The sequence below is a fragment of the Maylandia zebra genome, linkage group LG3, assembly GCF_041146795.1.
Source record: "Maylandia zebra isolate NMK-2024a linkage group LG3, Mzebra_GT3a, whole genome shotgun sequence".
In the NCBI taxonomy this organism is placed as follows: domain Eukaryota; kingdom Metazoa; phylum Chordata; class Actinopteri; order Cichliformes; family Cichlidae; genus Maylandia; species Maylandia zebra.
Window position 1 is genome coordinate 8,378,187 of NC_135169.1, and position 26,636 is coordinate 8,404,822.

Sequence of the window (26,636 nt, forward strand, 5' to 3'; positions counted from 1 at the left end):
ATCAAACTAGAGCTGCATGATAAACAATGAAACGGCTTCTAAAAGTTTGACGTCAAAGAATAGAATGAATAGAATAGAATGCCTTTATTGTCACTATACAGTTGTACAATGAGATACAGAGCATCTCTGTCACCAAATTCCAGCATATTCTTCACCAGGACCCTTTGTGATATTTTTCATGTTTCATACAAACTAAAGTGATACACAACATACGCAGTGCTAAACACAGATATTTACATGTTTCTAAGAGTTTGATAACGAAGCTGTTACCAACATCCTGCACCATGTTCTTGTTCTTGTTCAAAATGGGAAAAACACAAGACTAGTTTCAAATAATCAGCGTCTGCTGTTTATTAGATAAGCCGCATGCATTATGATCCCTCAGTACAATACAATCATATTCTGCTTGAACTGCATTCAAAACAATTGAGCCAATATTTTCAGCTTATATGGCTGAAACATTTTGAAATGATGAGCTTCCAACAATGAGTAAAAGATGTGGAGAGTTTGGAAACATCCCATTAAGAAAGAGAAATCAAACATTTGGATTCATTTTAATGAGCTCAGACTTGTTGAAAATGCAGAGGAGCTGGTTGTGAACTGAGCTTCAGAGAAAAACAACATATTGATATTCACTCTGAAGCTTTGAGTGTAAAAAGACAGAAAAACAACATGTGGATCCTGTAATAATGGGAGCTTCCATCTTTAAAGGACTGAAGAGGAAGAAGTTTACAAGGAATCATTTAGAACAGTTTCAAACATCAACTGATTGAATCCATGAATCTGAAAACGTGTTTCTGAGTGAAAGAGAGACATGTACAGACTGAACTATCTGTTCAACAGTCAGAGTGTTTCTCTAACAGGAGGACACTCTTTAAACTAGGGCTGCTCGATTATGGCAAAAATGATAATCACGATTATTTTCACTGACATTGAGATCTCGATTATTTGACGATATTTATTTAACAATAACAACGTGTTGAATAATGACTTTAAAGATTGTCAAAAAATAATATAAAATAGTGCAAATACTGATAACAGTGCAAATGTTTGCAAAATAAAAATAAATGAAAAATGTAAACATCTGTGTTTAGTGAACTGTGCAGTGTTGCTCTGTGGTGCAGCTACACTGTAGCAAAGTTTACACACTGTGTCTACTTGATCCACGTCTGACCCCTCAAACCCATAATGTTTCCACACCACTGAAGTTTTTTTTACCTCTCTTTTCAACCAATGGCAGTCACTCTCCTCTCCAAATAACTTCGGCTTAGCTTTCCGAGCTTCCCTCGGGTCCGCTTAATTAGCGGTCCCCAACCCCCGGGCCTCGGACCGGTACGTGAATCGTTTGGTACCGGGCCGCGAGAGTTGAGGCTCAGGTGTGAAATGTATAGTTTTCAGGGTTTTTATCAGTGTTCAGCGTTATTTTGTTATCATTTTTATCATTTACTCGGTTTTCCTTGGTCTTTTCACGTGTGTTAGGAATAAATTTTCTTTTTTTCGGTACCGGTACTAGTTTTATTTTGTTGTATTTATCCGCGACACCTTAAAGGCCGGTCTATGACAATATCGTCGGGCATAAACCGGTCCGTGACGCAAAAAAGGTTGGAGACCGCTGCTCTTAATTGTTGTGACGCGTGTTCGAAATGCAGGGAGGTGCGCTCGATTTGCCACACGGAGCAGCGCGAGAGTAAAGCACGAGGGAGGGGCTAATAATCGGCTCGGTCATTTTTAATGATCGTTGAAAGCCCAGATCGTAATCGAGATTAAAATTCGATTAATTGAGCAGCCCTACTTTAAACTCAGCTCAGCACAGGGACACTGAGGAACCAAGATACCTGAATCTAAACCCAGGATAAAGAGTTTCAGTGAATGTGGTGCTAAAGGTGTGAATATGAATCAGATTGTCAGAGGAGACTCTGTAGAAGGACAGAGTGCCGGCAGGAACGTCCACATACACCGCTACTCTGTTAGAGACAGAGATGGAGGAGGAGATGGATGTTCCTCTGCTATTGTGCCAGACAGAATGAGGACCATCATCGTAGCAGATCAGGCTCCAGGACTGATCATTGTAACCAAACCAACAATCTTTACTGTCTCCTTTCCTTCTGATTCTTCTGTAACTCACTGACATATAAACCCCTCCTTTCCACTCGACCTCCCAGTAACAGCGACCAGTCAGACCATTTTTACACAGCAGCTGAGGCCAGTAATCAAATCTGTCTGGATGATCAGGAAATGACTGAACCTCCTCCACATGTGCCACCTTCCTGTTGTTGTCAGACAGTTGGAGTTTTGTGTGTACTGTGTTTGCGTCGACTGTGAGTTGACAGGAATCTGATGGAGAGAACAAACACAATCCAGCTGCAGTTATTGATCATCTGTTCATTGATTGACTCCTGACATCAGAGATGTAAATGAGTGATGTGACAGTTTGAAGATGGTTGAATGTGTGCTGCTTTGTTTTCATGAATCACATTAAAAACCCACTTACATTTCCTCAGACCTGGTCTCAACCACTGGACTCCAGCAGGCTCCACCCTGAAAGGAGGGGGGGGGGGGGGGGTGTCAGACCAGCACAGTCTCTTTCAGCATACACAACTGGACATTACATGGCTCTCATATACATACTGTTAGACACTGATAAAGGAACAGTGCAACATTTTCACGAATACACTTATGAGGAAAACATTGAGACAACAGTTTATCCTGCCCCGGATAGGGTTACTGAGGCCCACAGCCAGAAGAGGGGACATGGGCCCATCCTCCTGCAGGCCCACCACCCGCATGAGGTGCCGTAGGGGTCGGGTGCATTGTGTGCCGGGAGACAGCCAGGAGCAGATGCCCTGGCGGACCGATCCCCGGCTACCAAAATTGGCAATTGGGACATGGAATGTCACCTCTCTTGTGGGGAATGAGCCTGAGTTAGTGCATGAGGCTAGATATAGTCGGGTTCACCTCTACGCATGGCTTGGGCTCTGGAACCAGTCTCCTGGAGAGGGGGTGGACTCTGTCTCAGTCTGGCGGGCTGGGGTGTGTATGCTACTATCCCCTCGGCTTGCTGCCTGTACATTGGGGTTCTTCCCGGTGGATGAGAGGGTTTGTTCTCTGCGCCTTAGGTTCAGGGAACAAGTCCTGATTGTCATTTGCACTTATGCGCCGAGTTGCAGTTCAGAGTACCCAGCCTTCTTGGAGTCCCTGGGTGGGGTGCTCCACCTGAAGACTCTGTTTTCCTACTGGGAGACTTCAATGCTCACGTGAGTAATGACAGCGAGACCTGAAGGGGCGTGATTGGGAGGAACGGCCTCCCTGATCTGAACCCAAGTGGTGTTTTCTTATTGGACTTCTGTGCAAATCACAATTTGGCCATAGCAAACTCCTTGTTCGAACATAAAAGTGTCCATAAGTGCATGTGGCACCAGGACCCTCTAGGCCACAGGTCGATGATTGATTTTGTAATCGTATCACCAGACCTGCGACCATATGTTCTGGACACTCAGGTAAAGAGAGGGGCTGAGCTGGGGAGGACGCTGGACAGACCCAGTGCGCCTAAACATGTAGTGAGGGTGTGCTGGGAACGCCTCCCAGAGGCCCCAGTCCGTGAAATCTTCAACACACACCTCCGGCAGAGCTTCAACAGCATCCAGAGGGAGACTGGGGACATTGAGTCCTAATGGACCATGTTCAGCATCTCCATTGCCAAAGCTGCAGCATTGAGTTGCAGCCGCAAGGTGGTTGGTGCCTGTCGTGGTGGTATTCCCCAAACCAAATGGTGGACACAAGAGGTGAAGGGAGCCACAAGGCTGAAGAAGGAATCCTGTCAGGCTTGGTTAGCCTGTGGGACTTTGGAGGCAGCTGACAGGTACCGACAGTCAAAGTGGATTGTGGCTGAGGCAGTGGCTGAAGCAAAAATTTGGGTGTGGGAGGAGTTCGGAGAGGCCATGGAAAAAGACTTTTGGACTGCCTCAAAGAGATTCTGGTAAACTGTCAGGCGTCTACCAGTATTGTGGATAGTGTTGGTGGAGCGCTGCTGACTTCGACTGAGAAAATAGTCGGACGGTGGAAGGAATACTTGGACGACCTCCTTAATCCCACTGACACGTCTTCCAAGGAGGGAGCAGAGTCTGGGGATGAGGGGGATGACCCGCCAATTTACGGGGGCGAAGTCACTGAGGCAGTTAAACAACTCCTTGGTGGCAGAGCCCTTGGTGTGGATGATGTCCTCCCCGAGTTCATGAAGGCTCGGGATGTTGTAGGGCTGTCCTGGTTGACACGCCTCTACAATGTTGCGTGGAGATCAGGGGCAGTACCCCTGAACTGGCAGACCAGGGTGGTGGTCCCCATTTTTAAAAAGGGGGACTGGAGGGTGTGTTCCAACTACATTGGGAATCACACTCCTCAGCCTCCCTGGGAAAGTCTATACAAGGGTGCTGGAAAGGAGAGTTCGTCCGCTAGTCGAACCTCGGATACAGGAGGAACAATGCGGTTTTCGTCCTGGTTGCGGAACACTGGACCAGCTCTTTATCCTCTCAAGGATACTTGAGGGGGCATGGGAGTTTGCCCAACCAGTCTACATGTGTTTTGTGGACTTGGAGAAGGCATTCGACCATGTCCCTCGGGGTGTCCTGTGGGAGGTGCTATGGGAGTATGGGGTGTCTGGCCCATTGCTACGGGCTATTTGATCCCTATACAACCATTAAGAGCTCGGTTCACATTGCCGGCAATAATTCGGACTTGTTCCCTGTGGGGGATAAGCTCCGCCAGAGCTGCCCTTTGTCACCAATTCTGTTCTTAATTTTTATGAACAGGATTTCTAGGCGCAGCCAAGTGGCGGAGGTCTTTCACGTAGGTGGTCTAAGAATCTCATCTCTGCTTTTTGTGGATGATGTGGTTCTGTTGGCTTCATCGGTTGATGGCCTCCAGCTCACTCTGGAACGGTTCACAGCCGTGTGTGAAGCAGTGGGAATGAGGATCAGCACCTCGAAATCCGAGGCCACGGTTCTCAGCCAGAAAAGGATGGAGTGCCCACTCTGGGTCGGGGACGAGTTCCTACCCCAAATGGAGGAGTTTAAGTATCTCGGGGTCTTGTTTGTGAGTAATGGGAGAAGGGAGCTGGAGATCGACAGACGGATTGATGCTGCAGCCGCTGCACCAGTCCGTCGTGGTGAAGAGAGAGATGAGCGCAAAAGTGAAGCTCTCAATTTACCTGTCTGATCTACGTCCCTACCCTCACCTATGGTCACATGCTGTGGGTAGTGACCAAAAGAACAAGATCACAGATACAAGCAGTGGAAATGAGCTTCCTCCGACAGTGGCTGGTCTCTCCCTTAGAGATAGGAGAGGGTAGGGAAGTTCAGCCATCTGGGAGGGGCTCAGAGTAGAGCTGCTTCTCCTCCACATTGAAAGGAGCCAGCTGAAGTGGTTTAGGCATCTGACAAGGATGCATCCTGGGCGCTTCCTGGGTAAGGTGTTCTGGGCATGTTCCGGAACACCTCACCCAGTGACTTTGAGGACTGGTGCCAGCAGAACTACCTCCAGATCAACACAAGAAAAACCAAGGAGCTGATGGTAGACTTCCACAACCAAAAACATCCTCTACTTCAACCACTAAACATCCAAGGTATGGACATTTTGAGGCTGTGGTACCTTGGTGTACATCTGAACAATAAACTTGACTGGACTCACAATTTAAAAACCCTCTACAGAAGAGGGGAGATCAGGCTGTACCTGCTGTGGAGACTGAGGTCTTTCGGAGTGAAGGGCCCACTCCTGAAGACCTATGACTCTGTGGTGGCCTCAGCCATCTTTTACGGTGTGGTCTGCTAGGGCGGCAGCATCTCTACTGGTGACAGGAAGAGACTGAACAGCCTGATCCAGAGGGCCAGCTCTGTTCTAGGATGCCCTCTAGACCCAGTGGAGGTGGTGAGTAAGAATGGAGAAAGGAGAATGGTGGCTAAGATGTCATCCCTGTTGGACAACATAGCCCACCCCATACATGGGACCCTGACAGAACAGAGCAGTGCTACCCAAGATGTGGGACAGAGATGGCTGCTACCTTTACAGGGAAAGACTCAGCTGAACATTTCTATCTATTTCACACCTTGGCTCATGTGGTGAGGCACATAATTAATAATGGGTCAACGACCCTTTTTAGGGATAACCAAATTTTAAATTAAATTAAATACCTAAGTCTCTCCAAAATTTTATTTTAGAACTGAAGAAGCTTCTCATATGAAATGTCTGCAAGAAAAAGCCCAGTTGCTCTTTTCAAGCTCCTTAGATTGTCTGTAATGAGCAAGCACTTCCCTTCATTTGTGACATCTGCATGAAACAATCAGGAACTGAATGTAGGACACAGCAGATGTTTTCAACTTTTCCTCCTCTATCAGACATTCTCTCCATACCTGAGAGTGTCTAGTCTCCAATGTGGATCCTTCAGTCCAGCCAACAAACTCTGGACTGAGTCTCCTGGATGATTGTAGCTCAGGTCCAGCTCTCTCAGATGGGAGGGGTTGGAGCTCAAAGCTGAAGCCAGAGAAGTACAGCCTTCCTCTGTGATCAGACAGCCTGATAGACTATATAAACACACACAAAAAAACCAATACATTTGTTAAAACTTCACTAAAGGCTTATTTTCAATTATTTTTATGGATAAAATACCCATTCAAATTCAAATTTTATTTGTCACAAACAAATGAATGATAGTCAAATGCCAAGTCCACAAGATACATGTAGACTTGTTGGATAAATTCCATGCACCCTCAAACACCTGAAGAAAACTTTGTGAGATTTGTTTTATTTGTTTAAGAAGAAATAGACAATTTCATCAAATTCTGATATGTAATATTGTAATATTTTTTTTTTTATAGACCAAGGAAAACCAGTCATAACAGAGAATTTACACAGTTAGTAGGTAGTGTGCAATTTAGACATTTTTTGTTTGTTTGTTTGGTGTGTGTGTCAGAACAGTTGGACAATGATGGAATGTCACACACACTGCTGTTACGGCTGCCGTCGTGGGCTGGGATTATGACATGTAAATGTGAGTGTGCAGGTGCGCCTCCAGGAGTGGTGGATCCCGAAGATGGTACACCAGGAGTATAAGACGGCGCGGTTGAGGACGGCAATCATCCATCCTCGGTTTTACCCCAACCAGCTGGGGCTGCGACATGCCCTGTGTTGCTCTGCAAGTCATGAGGAAGTTCGAGTGGATCGCCTTTTCAGTTGGGTACAGTTTTCTCATGTTTAGTTAGTCAGGGAGGTAAGTGATTGTTGTTTAGTTATGTTTTTGGGGGCTACGTAAGCAATCGCTCCTCTGAGTTAGCTTCTCTTATTGTTGTTTACCGTTCTAGAAGCCAAGCAGGAATTCCTCCGTGTCAGCCCAGCTGATCTTGTTTTTGGACACACGGTACGCAGGCCGTTGCAATTACTTAAAGAGAAATTATTGTCCGAATCGCATCGGGTGGAGGATAATGTGTTGGATTATGTGTGTGCTTTTAAGGAATGTCTCTCTCGTGCAGTTGGCCCGCGACCACTTGAGGCGAGCCCAGGGCATTATGAAAGCACGTTTTGACAAGAAATCCGTGGTTCAGAATTTTGCCCCGGGGGAGAAGGTGCTGGTTTTGCTTCCAGTGACTGTGTCTAGCATTCGAGCTCAATTTTCTGGTCCTTATGAGGTGGATCGGAAAATAAGTGATACTAACTATGTCATTAAAACGCCTGATCGGAAGCGAAAGTTGCAAGTGTGTCATGTTAATATGCTCAAATGTTATGTGTCCAAAGAGCTCGCCACCGGTGATGTAATTTGCTCTGGGCACCACAGAGTACCACCCACAAGACGATGGTTTGATGGAAAAAAGTGGCTGTATACTGGGGGCTCGGAGATTGGAATTGCGAGATGTTGGCCACTTTGGAGTCCTCCCGCTCTCATTTGCCACCCCCTGCTCATAGGGATGTCCTTGCGTTAGTGAAAGCTCATCAACCTTTGTTTTCTGACTACCGTAGGCAAACATCTGTCCTGTGTCACGACATCACGGTGGAAACTGACAGGCCGATAAAACAGCACGCTTATCGTGTAAACACCACAAAGCGGAGCTTGATGCAGTAGGAAGTTGAATATCTCATTGAGCATGGCCTTGCTATTTCCAGTCATGACGCGTGGAGCTCGCCTTGTATTCTGGTAGCGATAGCGGACAATATTTCCAGAAAGTGAATGCGGTTACCAAACCAGACTCGTTTACGCTCCCGCGGATGGAAGATTGCCTCGATCGTGTTGGTTCTGCTCAGTATGTTACAAAGCTGGACCTATTAAAGGGGTACTGGCAGGTTCCATTAACACCTAGGGCTTTGGAGATCTCTGCCTCCAGGGGCGAGGGCACCTAGACCCGGTTTGTAGAGTACGCTTGGGGAGTGTGATCGTGTGTACAACGTCTCTTCATGTCTGTCTCCACGTTGGTTGAGTGTGGAGTAAGTGCATATGAGAGCATGAGGGTGGGAATGGATGTTTGTATCTGTGTGTGCCTGTATGTCTGTGTCTATATGTCAGGTTGGGTGTCAGGCGCCACCTCTCTGGGGACATCTCAGGCCCTCCAAGGTTTGGAGGCCTATCTCCCCCTACCACCACTTCCCCTGCCAGTGGCGGACCCCCTCAGACATCGGTGCGTTGGTGGTTCTTTGTGTCCGGGGATGGGCGTCCAGGTACACACCGGCTCACTCCTTGGCGGCCGCTTATCGGGGCCTGGAGCCTGGGGCTCGCTCGGGCCACTTCGGAGGTGGGGTGCCCCCGGCCTCTCGGCCTGGGGCTCGGTCACTCAGGCGCAGCTGGCTGCCGGCGGAGCTCACGGGCGCGTCACTGCAACTCCCCCTGGCTTCTGCTCCGCGGCTGCTGAGTGAGCCCTCATCTGGGACTCTCCTCAGCTCTTTCCGGGACAGTGGCGCAGCTGCCCCTCTGTTGGTCTTCCTTGGTCTCTTGTGTTCTGGGGGCCTCTGGATGTCTGGAGTTTTGATCTCCTCCACACCTGCTTCACGCCCTGGAGGACGGGGCTGTGGCCCCCCCACACCCTCTAGCAGATTATTACATGAAGGAACCTTTTAAAAAAACAAAAAACAAGCGCGTCCATGCTCACAGGTGTACACACGGGTGATCACACCCACAAACTACACCCTTTTTGGCTCCTACCTCAAAGCACACTGTGTTCTGTTGCTCTTATGTGCTGCACAATAATGTTTAACATTTAGTATTTACTGTCATATTCCCATATATCATTGTGATGTTGTTTATTCTATTACTCTTGTTCTCTTCTGCTTGCTTTCTTTTATCTTTCTCAGCAGGTGATCCAGGTGATTGATATATGCATTTTTTTTCTCTGCCCGTTCTGTTGGTTTTTGTCTTTTGCCCTTCTCCCCCGTCCCTCTTCTCAGCTGTTTCTCTTTCCCTCTTTCTTTCTCCCCTTCTTTCCCCCAGTCAAGTCTGTCCCGTATTCAGTAAGTGAAAATAAAATAAACAATAAAGGTGAATCAAATGGACCATTACGGCAAGGCTGGGATGGTCAGTTTGGTAAAGTAAATCCGTTGGGCATCTTTCTTTGCCTTTAGACAACAATTCTGATGGCAAAAGAGCCAAACGGGACAGGCCAAAAAAAAAAGCACCTGCCTTATGCGGCAGGTGCTGTGTGGAGTGTCTAAGTGCGAGGCATACTTGGACGACGTGGTTGTCTATTTTACCTTGTGGCCTGAACATCTCGCAACACTTTCTGAGGTGTTTGGGCGGTTCAACGATGCCTCCCTCACGCTCAACCTTTCTAAATGTGAGTTCGGGAAGGCTACTATTACCTATTTGGGCAAGCAAGTGGGACAAGGGCAGGTATGGCCCGTGACTGAAAAAGTTCAGGCCGTTGTGGACTTTCCAGTGTCACAAACTCGGCACACGTTGCGTCGCTTTCTGGGCATGGTTCTATCGGGGGTTCTGTAAAAACTTTTGTTTTGATTCAGGGGAACACATTTTTTCCCTTGTAGTTTTGGCATTGGCTACGGTCCACGGTAGCCTGTGTTACTGTTCTTATAAATAAAAAATAAAAAAAACACCCGGTAACCAGATAACATATCGTCTCTGTCTTCTGTCGGAGGGATATTAAAATATGTTATATAGTTTCGTCTGGCTTGATCGCAAATGGTGTTCTATGACTTTTGATGGTTATAACCCTTTATACTTTTTATATATGAAATTTCTGCACAAATTTTGGTCCTATTGAAATGAATATGAAACTACAGTCCATCTAGTGGTATGAATGGCAAACTACAGTCATGGTGCGTTTGGCTTCCTCTAGTGAAAGAAAGGTAAACTATACTCAATAGCAGTACATTTTTGCTCTAGTTAATATTAGCGGCTAAAGTTTTAAATGATTTCTTAAACATGTTGGTGATTTAATGCTAAAAAATAAAAATAAAAAACATTGTTTTTAAGTGTTTTTTGTGAGATTTTAGGTTGTGTTAAGGCAGTACGTCAAAATGAAAAAAACAAAGAAACTGCCAATTTAAACGTGAGGTTGTGTTGAATAGAATGCCAACAAACGAGACATTTTCTTTTAATGTAAAAGAATAGAAAGGTCACATTACAGTTAGTGAAAAATAGCCAGTTACACTTTTGATTTCTGAAGGGTAAATGACTGCTTGACTGTCTGAGTTCTAACCTGAGAGTTTCCAGTGTACAATATGGACTCTCCAGTCCTGCAGACAGAAGTTTCGCTCCCAAATCTCGCAGATCATTGTTACTCAGGTCCAGCTCCATCAGACTAGAGGACGGGGAGGTCAGAATTGAGGACAGAGCCGCACAGCTTCTCTCTGAGAGGTTGCAGCCACTTAGTCTGAAACAATTATTATTGAAAATAGTTTTATTGTTTCATGTAGACAAGAGAAATACACTTCATACAGGGAGTGCAGAATCATTAGGCAAATGAGTATTTTGTCCACATCATCCTCTTCATGCATGTTGTCTTACTCCAAGCTGTATAGGCTCGAAAGCCTACTACCAATTAAGCATATTAGGTGATGTGCATCTCTGTAATGAGAAGGGGTGTGGTCTAATGACATCAACACCCTATATCAGGTGTGCATAATTATTAGGCAACGTCCTTTCCTTTGGCAAAATGGGTCAAAAGAAGGACTTGACAGGCTCAGAAAAGTCAAAAATAGTGAGATATCTTGCAGAGGGATGCAGCAGTCTCAAAATCGCAAAGCTTCTGAAGCGTGATCATCGAACAATCAAGCGTTTCATTCAAAATAGTCAACAGGGTCGCAAGAAGCGTGTGGAAAAACCAAGGTGCAAAATAACTGCCCATGAACTGAGAAAAGTCAAGCGTGCAGCTGCCAAGATGCCACTTGCCACCAGTTTGGCCATATTTCAGAGCTGCAACATCACTGGAGTGCCCAAAAGCACAAGGTGTGCAATACTCAGAGACTGAATGTCAGAAATGTATATTTGTGAATGTGGAGATGTTATATTGGTTTCACTGGTAAAAATAAATAATTGAAATGGGTATATATTTGTTTTTGTTAAGTTGCCTAATAATTATGCACAGTAATAGTCACCTGCACACACAGATATCCCCCTAAAATAGCTAAAACTAAAAACAAACTAAAAACTACTTCCAAAAACATTCAGCTTTGATATTAATGAGTTTTTTGGGTTCATTGAGAACATGGTTGTTGTTCAATAATAAAATTATTCCTCAAAAATACAACTTGCCTAATAATTCTGCACTCCCTGTATCATTTTGTTACAAAAGTCTTTAAAATGAGTACATATTTACTTACAGAGCTTTGTTGGCGATGTTGACCACTGGCAGCAGCCTCAGAAAAGCCTCCTCTGAAGCAGAGTATTTCTTCAGGTCAAACACATCCAGATCTTTTTCTGATGACAGTAAGATGAAGACCAGAGCTGACCACTGAGCAGGAGACAGTTTGTCTGTGGAGAGACTTCCTGAACTCAGGGACTGTTGGATCTCCTCCACTAGAGAACGATCATTCAGTTCATTCAGACAGTGGAACAGACTGATACTTTGCTCTACAGACAGACTGTCATTGATCTTCTTCTTAATGTACTGGACAGTTTCCTGATTGTTCTGTGAACTATTTCCTGTCTTTGTCAGCAAACCTTGTAGGAGAGTCTGATTGGTCTGCAGTGAAAGACCAAGGAGGAAGCGGACGAGCAAGTCCAGGTGTCCACTTGGACTCCGTAAGGCCTTGTCCACAGAACTCTGGTAGAAGTGTGTCTCTGCAGATTCTCTTGTTTCACGTGTCTGGGAGGTTGTTTGCTGTTCTTCCAGCAGATTGACTCCAGAGTTGATGAAGGTCAGATGGACATGAAGAGCAGCCAGAAACTCCTGCACACTCAGATGGATGAAGGAGAACAGTCTTTTCTGGTACAGTCCACTCTCCTCTTTAAAGATCTGTGTGAATACCCCGGAGTACACTGAGGCCGCTCTGATATCAATGACACACTCTGTCAGGTCTGATTCATAGAAGATCAGGTTTCCTTTCTGCAGCTGATCAAAAGCCAGTTTTCCCAGAGACTCAATCATCTTCCTGCTCTCTGGACTCCAGTGTGGATCTGTCTCAGCTCCTCCATCATATTTGATCTTCTTCACTTTGGCCTGAACCACGAGGAAGTGGATGTACATCTCAGTCACGGTCTTGGGCAGCTGTCCTCCCTCTCTGGTTTCCAGCACATCCTCCAGAACTGTAGCAGTGATCCAGCAGAAGACTGGGATGTGGCACATGATGTGGAGGCTTCGTGATGTCTTAATGTGGGAGATGATCCTGCTTGCCTCCTTCTTATCTCTGAATCTCTTCCTGAAGTACTCCTCTTTCTGTGGGTCAGCAAACCCTCTGATTTCTGTCACCATACCAACACACTCTGGAGGGATCTGATTGGCTGCTGCAGGTCGTGTGGTTATCCAGACGCGAGCGGAGGGAAGCAGCTTGCCCCTGATGAGGTTTATCAGCAGCACATCCACTGAGGTGGACTTTCTAGGGTCAGTTAGGATTGTAGTTTTGTGGAAGTCCAGAGGAAGTCGACACTCATCCAGACCATCAAAGATGAACACAACCTGGAAGTCTTCAAAGCTGCAGATTTCTGCTTCTTTGGTTTCAGTAAAGAAGTGATGAACAAGTTCCACCAAGCTGAACTTTTCCTCTTTCAGCACATTCAGCTCTCTGAAAGTGAATGGAAATATGAACTGGATGTCCTGGTTGGCTTTGTCTTCAGCCCAGTCCAGGGTGTATTTCTGTGTTAAGACTGTTTTCCCAATGCCAGCCACTCCCTTTGTCAGCACTGTTCTGATTGGTTCATCTCTTCCAGGTGAGCCTTTAAAGATGTCTTCTTGTCTGATTTTTGTCTCTGCTCTGTCTGGTTTCCTGAAGGCCATTTCAATCTGTCTGACCTCATGTTCATCATTGACCTCTGCAGTCCCTCCCTCTGTGATGTAGAGCTCTGTGTAGATGTGATTCAATAGGGTTGGGTTTCCTGCTTTAGCGATCCCCTCAAATACACACTGGAACTTCTTCTTCAGTGTAGATTTAAGTTTACACTCACTCCAATAGACGTCTCTATTAGAAGTTCCTAAAAGAAAGAATAATTCAATTCAATTTTATTTATATAGCGCCAAATCACAACAACATTCGCATCATTGTACAGCAGAATAGACAACAAATATCAGTCCAGAATTTTTATATTTATGTTTGACTATCACTTTAGGGTTAGACATTAGTAAACAACCTGCTCAACCAGCAGCTTAAATCTTTATAGAAATCCTCTTACTCTTGTGCAGAAGGTCAGCTAGTTCATCCTGCTTCATTCTCCTTAAAAAGTCCAATGTGATCTTCACAAATGCCTCTCTGCTGCTATTCCTCTGCTCCTCGTCCTCACCCACTTTCTCTTCAACCGTTCTCTGACCTTCCAAGTATTTCAGATAATCTGGACTGACAACTTTTTGAATCTTCTTCAGTTCATTCTTCACAAAAGTGATAATGTTGTCCTGCAGTAGCTGGAATAGAGTATTGTGTCAATTAATATGTTACATTACAACCTCAACTGGTGGTGCAGTGGAAGAAGAGAGGAACAATGAACAGAGGGAGACCAGGAACAACAGACAGAAATAGCCAGGAGATATGAAGGTGTTGTCATAATCATATTTCTGTTGCAGTCCACAGCACATTTTGATTCTGGAAACAGAGTGAATATTGCTACATCATGGTAATTGTAGTCAGTATGTTCAAGGGAGGTTGTTAAATTGGAATGTTTAAAAAAATAAAAAATAAATCAAATTCTGAGATCAGATAACTCAACTTTGCATTGTTTAGAGTGGAATAAATGCTATAATAATATGATAAATAACTTTTTCTAAAGTTTTCCAATCATTTATCCAGCTTTCATAGTTTATTAGACACTACCATGACAGCCAAAAATTAAAGGACCTGTCTGTAGCAATATGTGTCAAGGTGGTCATGGGTATAGATAAAATTACAAACACATCTTTTTGACCAGCCCAGCTGCTAAAGCTCATTGTTTATTTGAAACAGTGTTTAGTTGTGCTTCTAACTTGTCTTATCTTTCAATTAATACTACGAAAAACTAATACTTGCAATATGTTTGAAGTATAAATAGCCGTTCTTTTTGAGAAATGACTGAATAGAATAGATGTTGAACATGTACAGACCATAAATATGGAGTCCAGCTGTGTTTGATGCTGCTGGGTAGACTGACTTCTGGGAACCTCTGAGCTCTGCTGGCCCACTCTGTGGAGGAATCATGAAGAATTAGTTCAACACAGGAGAAAGATCAATATTTGAAAATGCTGAGTTTTGGCTCTCAGAAAACACCATCTTAATGCTGCTGGCAAAAACAAGAAAAAGAAAAAAAGAAGAGAAATGGAAAAGGAAAAAAAACAGCTTACACCAATAAATACCTGGAGCTCTTACAAGAATAAAGACTGGTAAATCTTTTGTAATATTTCCAATGGTCTAATTATCTTAACTGTAATGACACAGATGACATGTGTCATTAGTGTTTTCTAACCTGCCAGGATTAAGGCACAGAGTTAGCCATCCATACCTGACTCCTTGGAAACTACATAACTCTCTGTGTAGTTTCTCAGTCATCCAGGTCATGGAGCTTGCAAGACAGTGATTGTAATAGCAGTCTAGCGAGGAAGGACCGGTTAGCAGGTCCAGCGGCCATGTGGTGTGGAACTTGAAGCCAGTCAGTTAAATCAATCAACAGACCCATACTTAAGTGTCAATATCAGGCGAGCGTTTCAGGCTAAGGGAAGCATGTATAATTGTGAGAGGCCATAAGAAGATCATTTGTAACCTTCACTAAAGCTGTTTCTGTGCTGTGCTGAGCTCTGAAACCTGACTGAAACTCTTCAAATAAGCCATTCCTCTGCAGATGATCTGTTAGCTGTTTGACAACTACTCTTTCAAGGATTTTTGACATGAAAGGAAGGTTGGAGATTGGCCTATAATTAGCTAAGACTGCTGGGTCTAGAGATGCTTTTTAAGTAAAGGTTTAACTACAGCCAGATTGAAGGCCTGTGGTACATAGCCGATCATTAGAGATAGGTTGATCATATTTAAGATTGAAGCATTAAGAGATTAGAGATTACTCTTATTTTTCATAAGTGCACAAATCGTACTCCAGAATAGATTATTTTTTGCTTGATTCTAAATTTATGTCTAAAGTTGTATGCTCAACTTATCATAACATATTGATCTGGGATCACTCTCCAACCTCTTTAGTCCTGGACTTCTGTGGTACGAAACAACAGGGTTACTGGCGTTTTCACCCGTCACTCCTGTGTGAGACATCCTTTTGCCAATTTATGACAACTAAAATATCAGATTTCTTGGAAGCTAATGATAAACATTTCTGATTCGATTTTATGGGGAACATTTAAAGTGGTAATGCGAGGAGAAATTATTTCTTTTGAATCTTCGTTAAAAAAAAAGAACGCTGGAAACGCCTGTTCGAAATAGAAGCTGAATTAACACAGAACAGGACCACAAGGCCTCCTCTTGTCCCTCTTTTTTTCCAAGACATAATTAAAAGGAAGTTTGAGTATAACACAATTTTATCTAGTCAAGTAACAGATCAGCTATTTAGGATCAGACAGAAGCATTTTCAGTTTGGAGATAAGCCCCATAAGCTTCTTTCTCGGCAGCTAAGAGGCCTACAGGCCAGTAGGGCTATACACAAAATTTAATCAAGATCAGGCGAAATTTTAATTAGCCCTAAAGCTATTAATGAGCGATTTAGAGAATATTATGAAGAGCTCTATATGTCGAAATCATGGGGCAATATTACTGATTGGTTAGGGAAGCTGGATCTCCCGAAAATGAATGACGTTGCACGAGAGGCTTTAAACTCAGATATTACTATTGAAGAAGTTTCGAAAGCTATTAAGTAATTCCCCAATGGAAAGTCCCGAGGCCCAGATGGGTTTGGCATTGAACTGTATAAAAAATACTCTGAAAAGCTGGCCCCGCTTTTATTGAGAATGTTTAAGCATTCTTTCCATACTCAAAGATTTCCCCGTACGCTATATGAAGCTAATATTTCTTTGTTATTGAAAGAAGGAAAGGATGAAACAGAATGTCCCTCTTATCGACCTATTGCTTTGTTGAATTTGGATATGAAAATTTTCACTAAAATTTTGGCAAACAGATTAAATGGACATGTTGGATGAATTATCCATCCGGATCAAACTGGGTTTGTCCCCCAGAGGTTTTTCTTCTTTAATGTTCAAATGTTGATGAACACTATGTATCATAGGCACTAGGGAGCTTCCAAGATCGCAGTACTGAGCTTAGATGCTGAAAAGGCGTTTGACCAGGTCGAGTGGGCCTATATGCTTCGGTACTGGAGAAGTTTGGTTTAGGCGAACAGTTTATATCATGGGTTGATATGATATATAGACATCCCTCTTCTTCCATTCTTATTAACCAAGATAGATCAGCGCCTTTTCTTTTTTTACACCACGGGACACGACAAGGCTGCCCTTTGAGCCCTTTGCTCTTCGCAATTTCTATTGAACCTCTTGCAGTAGCCATTAGGAATGAGCCCTCTATTGACCCTGTCCGATTGGGGAATATCAAGCACTACATTTCTTTATATGCGGATGATGTTGTTTTGTTCTTGTCAAATCCTGAGCAATCTGTTCCTGTACTTTTAGATGTGGTGAGGTCATTTGGGGAAATCTCAGGTTATACAATTAATTGGCAGAAGAGTGAGTTTGTGGCTTTAACTGCAATTTTGAAAGTTTTGCCTTTTAAAATTACAGACAGATTGAAATACTTGGGTGTTATTTTGCCTAAGGTTCCTAAATCGATGTTTAAGTTGAATTATCTTGAACAAGTTGAAAAATTGAAAAAGGACATTGAGAAATGGAGGGCTCTACCTATTCCCATGGTAGGTCGCATTAACGTAATTAAAATGGTTTCCCTTCCTAAATTTCTATATTTATTTTTAAATTTACCTATTTTTTTGAATAAGCAATTTTTTAAAGTGATCGACTCAGTAGTATTACCATTTGTTTGGGGCTTTAAAACTCACAGGATATCAAAAGTTCATCTATGTACTGTAAGTCTAAACTTAAGGGTGGATTTGCTCTGCCACTGTTTCAGTTTTATTATTGGGCTGCAAATGCTAGAACTCTTGTTTACTGGCAGGAAGGGTACAAAAAGGTCATGTCTGCCGATACCGCACCTTGGGTGGTCATAGAGAGTGGTGGGGTTGAGAATAGTTCCCTCCCTGCTCTTCTTTTTTCATCCTCTAATCCACGAACCAAGGTCAATAATTTTATAGTTTCGAACTGCGTTAAAATCTTTAGTCAGAACAAAAAAGGTTGTGCTTTACCAGATACTTCGATCCATACTCCAATATATTGTAATCATGCATTTCCACCCTCATGTTTAGACGCCTCTTTTGAGGTCTGGACACAGAAAGGTATTATTACTGTCAAAGACTTATTTATTGACAGGCAGTTTGCATCATTTACCCAGTTGCAGAACAAGTTCTCTCTCCCCGCATCACATTTCTTTCATTATTTACAGATAAGAAACTATGTTCGTCAGAGTACTCTTAATTTTCCATCTCTTCCGGAAGAGGGGTCAATTTTTACACTCTTCTGAGCTCCCCGGATTCTAAAAAGTTGGTTTCTGGTTTTGTGAAAGCTTTTTCTGAGTATTTAAATTTTGAATCTGACTTTTTGAAGATGGCATGGGAGGAGGAGCTTGGTTTGCAAATAGGAGATGAGGTGTGGGAGAGGAGTCTGTGTAGGATCCATTCTTGCTCTATAAATGTAAGGCATCAGTTAATTCAATTCAAAGTGCTTCACAGACTTCATTATTCAAAAACTAAACTGCACAGGATTTGTGATATATGATCGTTGTAAACTTGGAGAAGGCTCTCTCACTCATTTATTTTGGACTTGTCCCAAATTGCTTAACTATTGGTTGGACATTTTAAAATATTTTTCTGGTATTTATAATTGCACATTAGAGCCGGACCCAATAATTGCATTGTTTGGAACTTCCTCTTCCCTTTTACACCTCAGCCCTGCTGCACAAACTGCAGTTTTGTTCGGAATGGTAATTGCTAAGAAAAATATCTTGACTCTCTGGAAGTCGGATATTGTACCTCAATTCAAAATGTGGCAAACAGAACTGAGTGCTCTACTACATATGGAGAGAATTAGGTACACATTAGCGGACAAACTTAGTAATTTCTTTGATGTGTGGCAGCCATTTTTAGACCATGTATTAAAGCAAAGTCCTGTTTGATCGATCACCAATAACTCGGCCTACCACCTTAGTGTTTTATTTCTGTTTATTGCCAGTTGAAGTAATTTTGAATAATTTACAATAGTAATTTTACTAGTAATACTACTTCAACTGATGTTGAAGTAGTATTTTTGTCGTTGCAGTGTAATATTTTGTCTTATTTGTGTGTTTTAGCCCTTGTTGTTATGTTGTCTGTTTTTTGTTTTTTTTGTGTCTTTCTTTTTTCCTTATATCAAAACATCTCAATAAACATACTTACAAAAAAAGATTGAAGCATTAATTAATGGCAGGACTTCTTTGAGCAGTTTTGTAGGAATGGGGTCTAAAAGACACGTTGATGGTTTGGAGGAAGTAATTATTGAAGTTAACTCAGAAAGATCAATTGGAGAAAAAGAGTCTAACTTAACATCAATGGTACTAAGAGTAGCTGTAGATAATATTACATCTGTGGGATGATTATTGGTAATTTTTTCTCTAATGATAAAAATTTTATTTGTGAAGAAGTTCATGAAGTCATTACTAGTTAACGTTAAAGGGATGGTTGGCTCAAAAGAGCTCTGACTGTTTGTCAGCCTGGCTACAGAGCTGAAGAGAAACCTGGGGTTGTTCTTATTTTCTTCAATCAGTGATGAATAGTAAGATGTTCTGGCTTTGCGGAGGGCTTTCTTATAAAGCAGCAAACTATTTCTCCAGGCTAAATGATGATCCTCTAAATTTGTGACACGCCATTTCCTCTCCAGATTACGAGTCATCTGCTTTAGGGTACGTGTTTGAGAATTATACCACGGAGTCAGGTACTTCTGATTAGAGACCTTAGTTTTCACAGGAGCTACAGTATCCAGTGTTAAACATAGAGAGGAGGCAAAGTTATTAACAAGATAATCGACCTCTGTTGGGGTAGCGTTCGGGTAGCTGCTCTGCTCTGTGTTGGTACAGGGCATTGAAGATGATAACAGTGGGTGGATTATATTCTTAAACTTAGTTACAGCCCTTTCAGAAAGACATCTACTTTGATAAAGTCTACTCTCCACCGCTGTGTAATCAATTATTGTAAATGTAAATGTTATCAGGAAATGATCAGACAGGAGAGGGTTTTCAGGAAACACTGTTAAATGTTCAGTTTCTATGCCATATGTTAAAACAAGATCTAGAGTGTGATTAAAGTGGTGGGTGGGTTCTTTTACATTTTGAGATACTTCAATTGAGTCTAATGAAAAAATTATATGCCATGTTGAGGCTGTCATTTTTAGCATCTACATGGATGTTAAAATCACCCACAATAATTACTTTATCTGAGCTGAGCACTAAATCAGATAAAAGGTCTGAGAAATCAGACAGAAACTCTGTGTAAGGTTTATACATAGGCTGGTGTGAAAAATTGCTGCCACACCGCCCCCTCGGCCTGTGATTTGAGGTTTCCAGTTCCAGGTCACTGTTCGTGTGGTCGAATGGCTTCTGTTTAGGACTATGCTTCCTCCTCACCGTGACCCAGCCGCCCTCTTTCCCCAGCTGCTTGGGGTCTGCCGGGGAACAGGTAGCGGGGCCTACGCCATCTTCGGCTGCACAGGGGCCTGCTACAGGGGCCTGGCTAGCTACGGGTGTATCGGGGGGGAACCAAGTCTCCAATTCAGTAATCCTGGCCTCCAGAGCTGCAAATATGCTACATTTGTTACAAGTATCATTACTGCTAAAGGAGGCCGAGGAGTAACTAAACATCTGACACAATGAGCAAGAAAGTGCAGGAGGAACTGGTGAAGAAGCCGTGGTGCTAACGAGTCGGCTACGAGCTAAGCTAAGCTAATGAAACAGTAGAGACACAGTGAGTGAATACTTTGGCTGTAAATTATTTGCCAAGTCCGTTAACTATTGCACCTCCTCTCTATATGCTGACGAGACCCACCACAGTCGTGTCATCGGAAAACTTGATGATGTAGTTTGAACCGTGCATTGCTGCACAGTTGTGAGTCAGCTGAGTGAACGGCAGTGGGCTGAGCTGAGCCCTTAGGGGCTCCATTGCTCAGTGTGGTGGTGTTGGAAATGCTGTTACCGATCTGGACTGTCTGAGGCCTCTCCATCAGAAAGTCTAGGATCCAGTTACGGTAGGTGTTCAGACCCAGCAGGCTCAGTTTTCCAATCAGGTGCTGAGGAACGACTGTGTTGAATGCTGAACTGAAGTTTATGAACAGCATTCACACATGTGTCCTTATTGTCCAAGTGGCTGAGAGCAAAATGTAGGGTGGTGGCAATGGCCTCGTCTGTTGACCAGTTTGGGCAATAGGCAAACTGCAATGAGTCCAAGATGGTGGTAGCAGGGCCTTAATATGCCTCATAATGAACCACTCGATGCACTTGACCATGATGGGTGTGTGTGCAACAGAAACACCTCCTAGAACATCCATTCTGTACATTCTGATTGCTGTGTTTTTTGAAACAGTCCAACACACACCGCTTCACATATGAACATAGAAATGTGTGTGAAAAAGAGCTGAGCTGACATTAAACATGATGGAGATTTATTCACAAACACTGAGTCACAGCAACATTTACACACACATTACCTCTCTGCAGGAGGACACGTGCCTGATTTAAAATTAATGATTTTATTTCACTGGTGTTTCTTCACAAAGCAAATATTTCATTCTGTTGTGGCATTTTATTTCCAGTAATTCATGCAGTATTAAAATTTGTAATGTGAAGGTTCCTCAGCCGGATCCCAAACAACTACATTAACCACTTTGGAGAAGACCAAATTTTTTTTTAATATGTTTTACTTCTGGTTTGCTTAAGGCGATTTTCAGTTGTTTAGAACCCAAAGGCTTGTTTTTAAGAGACAGTTTAAAGGGGATTGAGGGAATGACGTGTTTGCACTGCAGTTTATATCCAACAACATCAAGCAGTTAAATCAAAGAGTTCACAGCTCACCTCACTGCAGCAGACAGAGGCTGGACTTTAAAATCAATAATGTCAGCTTTAGACCGGTCACTCTTTAAGGAGACAGAGCTGGGTCCAGGTTCATGTTTGCATTTAGTTCCCCGTTGGTTCCTGTGAATAATGATGGAGCAGTGAAGTGTTTGCACTACAGTTTATGTCCAACAACATCAAGCAGTTAAATCAAAGAGTTCATGTTACTAACAGCTCACCTCTCTGCAGCAGACACAGGCTGGACTTTAAAATCAATAATGTCAGCTTTAGACCGGTCACTCTTTAAGGAGACAGAGCTGGGTCCAGGTTCATGTTTGCATTTAGTTCCTCGTTCATTCCTGTGAATAATGATGGAGCAGTGATGTGAGTGCTGAGCTGTGACATGGAGAAGAGTCATGGACAGTTAGAGATGGTCGTCTCACCTCTGAGCTTTGGTCTGGCTCTCATGTTCCCCACACAGAGTGCTTTTAGAGGGAGGGGCTCCCTCCTCTCTGTCCTCACACTGATCCATGCTGCTCAATTCACACACACTTTCTACCTGCAGAGGAAACACAAATCATTCATGTGCACATCAACTGAAATCCTCCTTTCCATCATGTGTGCCGGGGGGGGGGGGGGGGGGGGGTGTCTCTGTGCCCTGAGTGCTCACCTCCTCCTTTTTCCTTTTATATGAAAGAACTTTCTCGTGGGAAATTCAGACCTACCAGCTTTAGTGGCTGCATATACTGATGTCTGAAAGTGTTTTAAATTATCCTTAAAGTCTGGCTTTTCCACTGAGTTTGGTTCTATAAACAGAATCTATGATCATCTCCTCCACCTGCTGCTGTGGAGATTCAGAGAAATAAATCTAGCATAAGAAAAGAGACGATAGAAAAAAGAAACTGATCTTATCTTTTGTTATTGGATTTCTCTGTTTGGGAAATATTCCACTCATTCCACTTAACCTGGGTAGTGAATTAAATCAGGGCTTTTTTTATCAAGTCCTAGAGACACTAACATGAAAACATGTTGAGCAGCTCTCTGACTTGAAGAACACGCTTTAGCGTCTTTTGAATTTTTGTGTGTTGGATGTTGATGGTGTGTGAGCAAACTTTTAACAGCTATTTCAGTTAACTTAAGTCAAAAATGATGTTAGCCTTCATATAGATGTGATCTCCCTTTGGACCTCAAAGCTGAGCCTCACATGTTTTTGGTCCTGGGATTTTGATACAGCAAAGCAAAACTGTCAGAGTTTAAATACTCATGCTTGAAGATGAGGAATCATATGCAGACATTAGATACAGAAGGACTTATAATGTGGAGGGAGCTGCTTATTGGGGTTAAACCCAAGAAAAAAGAACACAAGCAGCTCCCTCCTCTATGTGACATCATACTCATGAGGAGGGAAACAAGCTTTTTTTATGATGTTGGGTGCTTTAGCCAAGGATACTTCATAAAAGTTCAAACAAACAAAACTAGTAACCCCATGCAGCACAGCTGACCTTTGTAAGTATCAACAATAACAACATGCTATTTAACAGAGCCATATAAAGACTAACATACATCAGCAGTTTATTTGATTTGCACCCTAATTCACTGATCTGATTTATGTTATGTAAATAGAAATGTCCCACTTCCTGTTATAACGCTAAAGACAAACTGCTAAAGAAGGAAACAAAGCAAACTTAGAGTTTCTTCACACGCACACCAACTACAGGCTCCACGCCACACCCGGACACTAAACACGGACACACAGGTGAGCTGCTTCCTGGAAGGAGGCGGGTTTAAACCTGAAGCTCAGCTCAGGAGGGTTGGAGCGGAGCCAACAGTTGATGTCTCCACTTTCTTCTTCTTCTTTTTTGAAGAACAAGTTGAATCTATACCTAACACACATGTAAACAAAATATTCGTTTATGATGTCCGCTCTCCGTCTGCTGCTGTCCCTGCGAATAAAAAGTCCCGGAGCTCTCCGGTCGAGCTCAGGCAACATTCAGCGTGTTTTATCTGATCACACACACTTAGAGAAAATGGCGGACACATTCGACCTCGTTGAAAAACGTTACACACTGACTTTAATGGAGAGACCGGAAATACAAACACAGTTTGTTGTGTGAAGAAATCCAACATGAGCTGAACAAACAGTAAAGTTCCTAAAGACAAACTGTTAAAGGAGGAAACAAAGCAAACTTACAGTTTCTTCAAACATACACACCAACAACAAGCTCCACTCCACGAAGCTCAGGAAAGTGAAAGTAAACTTTGAGCAGGACGGAAACACCCAGAGAGGCGTTTGAGGACACTCACGAGCATCGAAACACTGTGTGCTGCGTTCAGGTGCACCTCAGAAACTCCCAGATTGTTGGCAGGTCGTGATTTATTTCGGTTTTCCTGTTTGAAGCACAAACATCATGCATCACTTTGTTGTTCTTCTTCCTGCAGCGTTTGAATATTTCAGCACTAAACGGATGTTTGTTCAAAGCTCATTTCAACCTGTTGAAGTCATGAATGAAAGTGCAGACTGAGAGTGGATCACATGATGTTTAAGGTGTGTCATGTTACATGTTCAGTATTGTCACATGTCTAGATTGTCCCTGATATCATAGCTGCTGATGATTATATTTGAAGAATTATTCCTGATGGCAGCAAAGTTTGAATGGAGCTCTCTGTCTGTGCTGATTTGTCGCCCTCTGGAGGTCAAAGCACAAACTGCATGATGTCACTGTAACCACCACAGTGACAGGAAATGATGCTAACGGCTGTCGTTAGGCTCACTGACAGCAGTGCTGATGTGTTCATGTCAAACACTGGATCAGGTCAGACTCCTTCATCCTTCTCCAGCATGAGGCCGCCCTCAGACCCACAGGAGCTCTGACCTTTGACCTCCTGACCCTATCCACTTCAGTCTCTTTGCATCTTTAAATGCAAATCCATCCAAACTGTAGCCGAGCACCAAAAGCTGGAAGTTGTTATATGAATGATGATCATAGCAGAGTTCCTGTTTCCAGCTCAGACGTGTTAAACGCTGCTGCTGTGCTACATTTGTCATTTCCTGCTTCCATGTCAAAGTGCTGAACTCATCACTTTAATGCAGTAAAGCAGGAGCTGTAAGTCTGACATTTATTTAATGTCATCACAAACACACACAGCTGGATCAGCACCCAGACAAAGGGCTGAAAAAATCAGCATTTGATTATTATTATTATTATTATTATTATTATTATTATTGTTATTATTATTATTATTATTATTATTATATATCCTGTTTATGTGGATGCACTTTACTGATCACATGACTCTGAGGGATGTTTCCAGCACCTTGCTGAATCTGAGCCATGAAGATTTAAAGCAGCTCTGAAGGCAAAGCAGGTCTGAGCCTGTGTTAGCAAGCTGTACCTAATAAAGTGGCAGCAAGGACTCAGTCAGTTATGATCAGAGCCAGCAGGGGGCAGCACAGAGAGGCGAGGCGCTGTCAGAGAAGCAGGCTGACATCAGACTGGTCATATTCCATCATCTATACCTGAAATAATCATCAAACACATGCAGAGCAGAAACATGTGGAAACATCTGGAGCTCAGTCTCAGTTTGACCCCTCAGAGGTTTACCTCAGTCCTGCTCCTCTGCTTCCTGTTTACAGCGCACATCATGCTGTGTACTGAGAGTCATGTGGTCAAAGTGAGGCCCTGGTACTCTGACAGAGAGCTAGCACAGTCATCCTAATGTATATCATCACTACCAGAGAGCATTCAGCTTTCACAGCAGCCAACATCCTGTCACACTGAGCATGTGCAAACACAGCAGCCAACATCCTGTCACACTGAGCATGTGCAAACACAGCTCTCAGCCTCCATCACTCACAAGCTCCAGCCTCCACTTAAAAGCCCAGAACAAAGCTTGTGACCAACACAGCGCAGACAGAGGTGATGTCCACACTCTGTTTCTGGGTGGGAAACTCACCTGTGGGCGTGGCTGTTCCTCCCCTACAATCTCTGATGTCACAGCTGCTAAATTAGACTGAAGCCAGACTCAAACAGAAAACAGCCTCAGAGACTCAGAGAGAGCGCTGCTCCATCTCTGGACCGTAATATATATTCCACCACTATGCTGCAATGCATCTTGGGATAGGGTGGGCCTACCTGTCCTTCAAATCCAGGGAGAAGGAGGACACATTTGTGGGAGCCTGGGAGTCTGGACGGCATTCGTGGCCTCGCTGTGATGTCATGGACCTTCAGAGGAAGCAGAGGCTGAATTGAAACACACCTGCTGACTTCCTGTGTTCTGCTCTGACAGCTGCCATGTGTCACAATGTGGATAATAAAGCCATCAAACTTCACTCAGCTCCAGTAACACCATCAGTGTTTGATGTCCGGAGAATTCATCAGCTTTAACCATGATAGAAGCAGGAAGTTAAGATGAAGATGAACCATGTTGTGACTGAAGGACAAAGCTGAAACATACAGATGTGTACAGATGTGTGGAAAACTAAGCAGCAGCCATGTTTGGAGGCTCACTGAAGTCCTCCCAGCTGACAGTAGAAAAGTCTGATTTTTACTGTGAAAGCCACAAACATGTTTAATGAATCATTTTTAGAACTTAGAGAAACTGTTCATGTCCAAGATCTTTCCAAACACCAAATCTATACAAGCTTTACATGAAATGAAGCAAAAGTAAACTCAGGTATTATCTGTACAAATACTTTAAAGTGTTCCAACAACAATCAGGTGCATATACAATAAGGCAAGGCAAAGCAAGTTTATTTATATAGCACAATTAAACAACAAGGTGATTCAAAGTGCTTTACAGAGACATTAAAAAACAAAAACAAATAAAAAGAACGATTTAAAATTGATTTAAAAAAACAGTAGATAAAAATCAGAACAGTAGATAAAATCAGTAGTTAAAAT

At 43.1% G+C, this 26,636-nt stretch overlaps 2 protein-coding genes across 4 annotated transcripts in view; both read right to left on the reverse strand.

The window, feature by feature from the left end:
- LOC112432630 (protein NLRC3-like) overlaps positions 1-23,993 on the reverse strand; it is a 214,143-nt gene extending 190,150 nt beyond the window's left edge. For all 3 annotated transcript variants that reach the window (XM_076882301.1, XM_076882302.1, XM_076882297.1), the window contains exon 1: positions 23,927-23,993. In XM_076882301.1, the coding sequence (XP_076738416.1) occupies positions 23,927-23,941 (15 nt within the window). In that variant the 5' untranslated portion in view covers positions 23,942-23,993. The remainder of the gene's footprint in view (positions 1-23,926) is intronic.
- On the reverse strand, positions 70-24,024 carry LOC101487373 (protein NLRC3). The gene is made up of 11 exons (XM_076882296.1): positions 23,927-24,024; positions 22,179-22,294; positions 21,975-22,094; positions 21,757-21,876; positions 14,712-14,790; positions 13,814-14,039; positions 11,809-13,615; positions 10,686-10,859; positions 6,402-6,572; positions 2,492-2,538; positions 70-2,334 (listed from the first exon to the last, which is right to left on the reverse strand). Exons 1-11 carry the CDS (start codon positions 23,939-23,941, stop codon positions 1,805-1,807), a joined length of 3,405 nt encoding a protein of 1,134 aa, XP_076738411.1. The 5' UTR covers positions 23,942-24,024; the 3' UTR covers positions 70-1,804.
- Positions 24,025-26,636: the final 2,612 nt, after the last annotated feature.

What these genes read in the sequence shown, in the direction of transcription:
- LOC101487373 (XM_076882296.1), bottom strand. An exon ending in CCTCTGTCTGCTGCAGTGAG is followed by an intron (nt 14,791 to 21,756) that starts GTGAGCTGTGAA and finishes ATTCCTCCACAG; the next exon opens with AGTGGGCCAGCAGAGCTCAG. An exon ending in AACATCGCCAACAAAGCTCT is followed by an intron (nt 10,860 to 11,808) that starts GTAAGTAAATAT and finishes TAATTGTTTCAG; the next exon opens with ACTAAGTGGCTGCAACCTCT.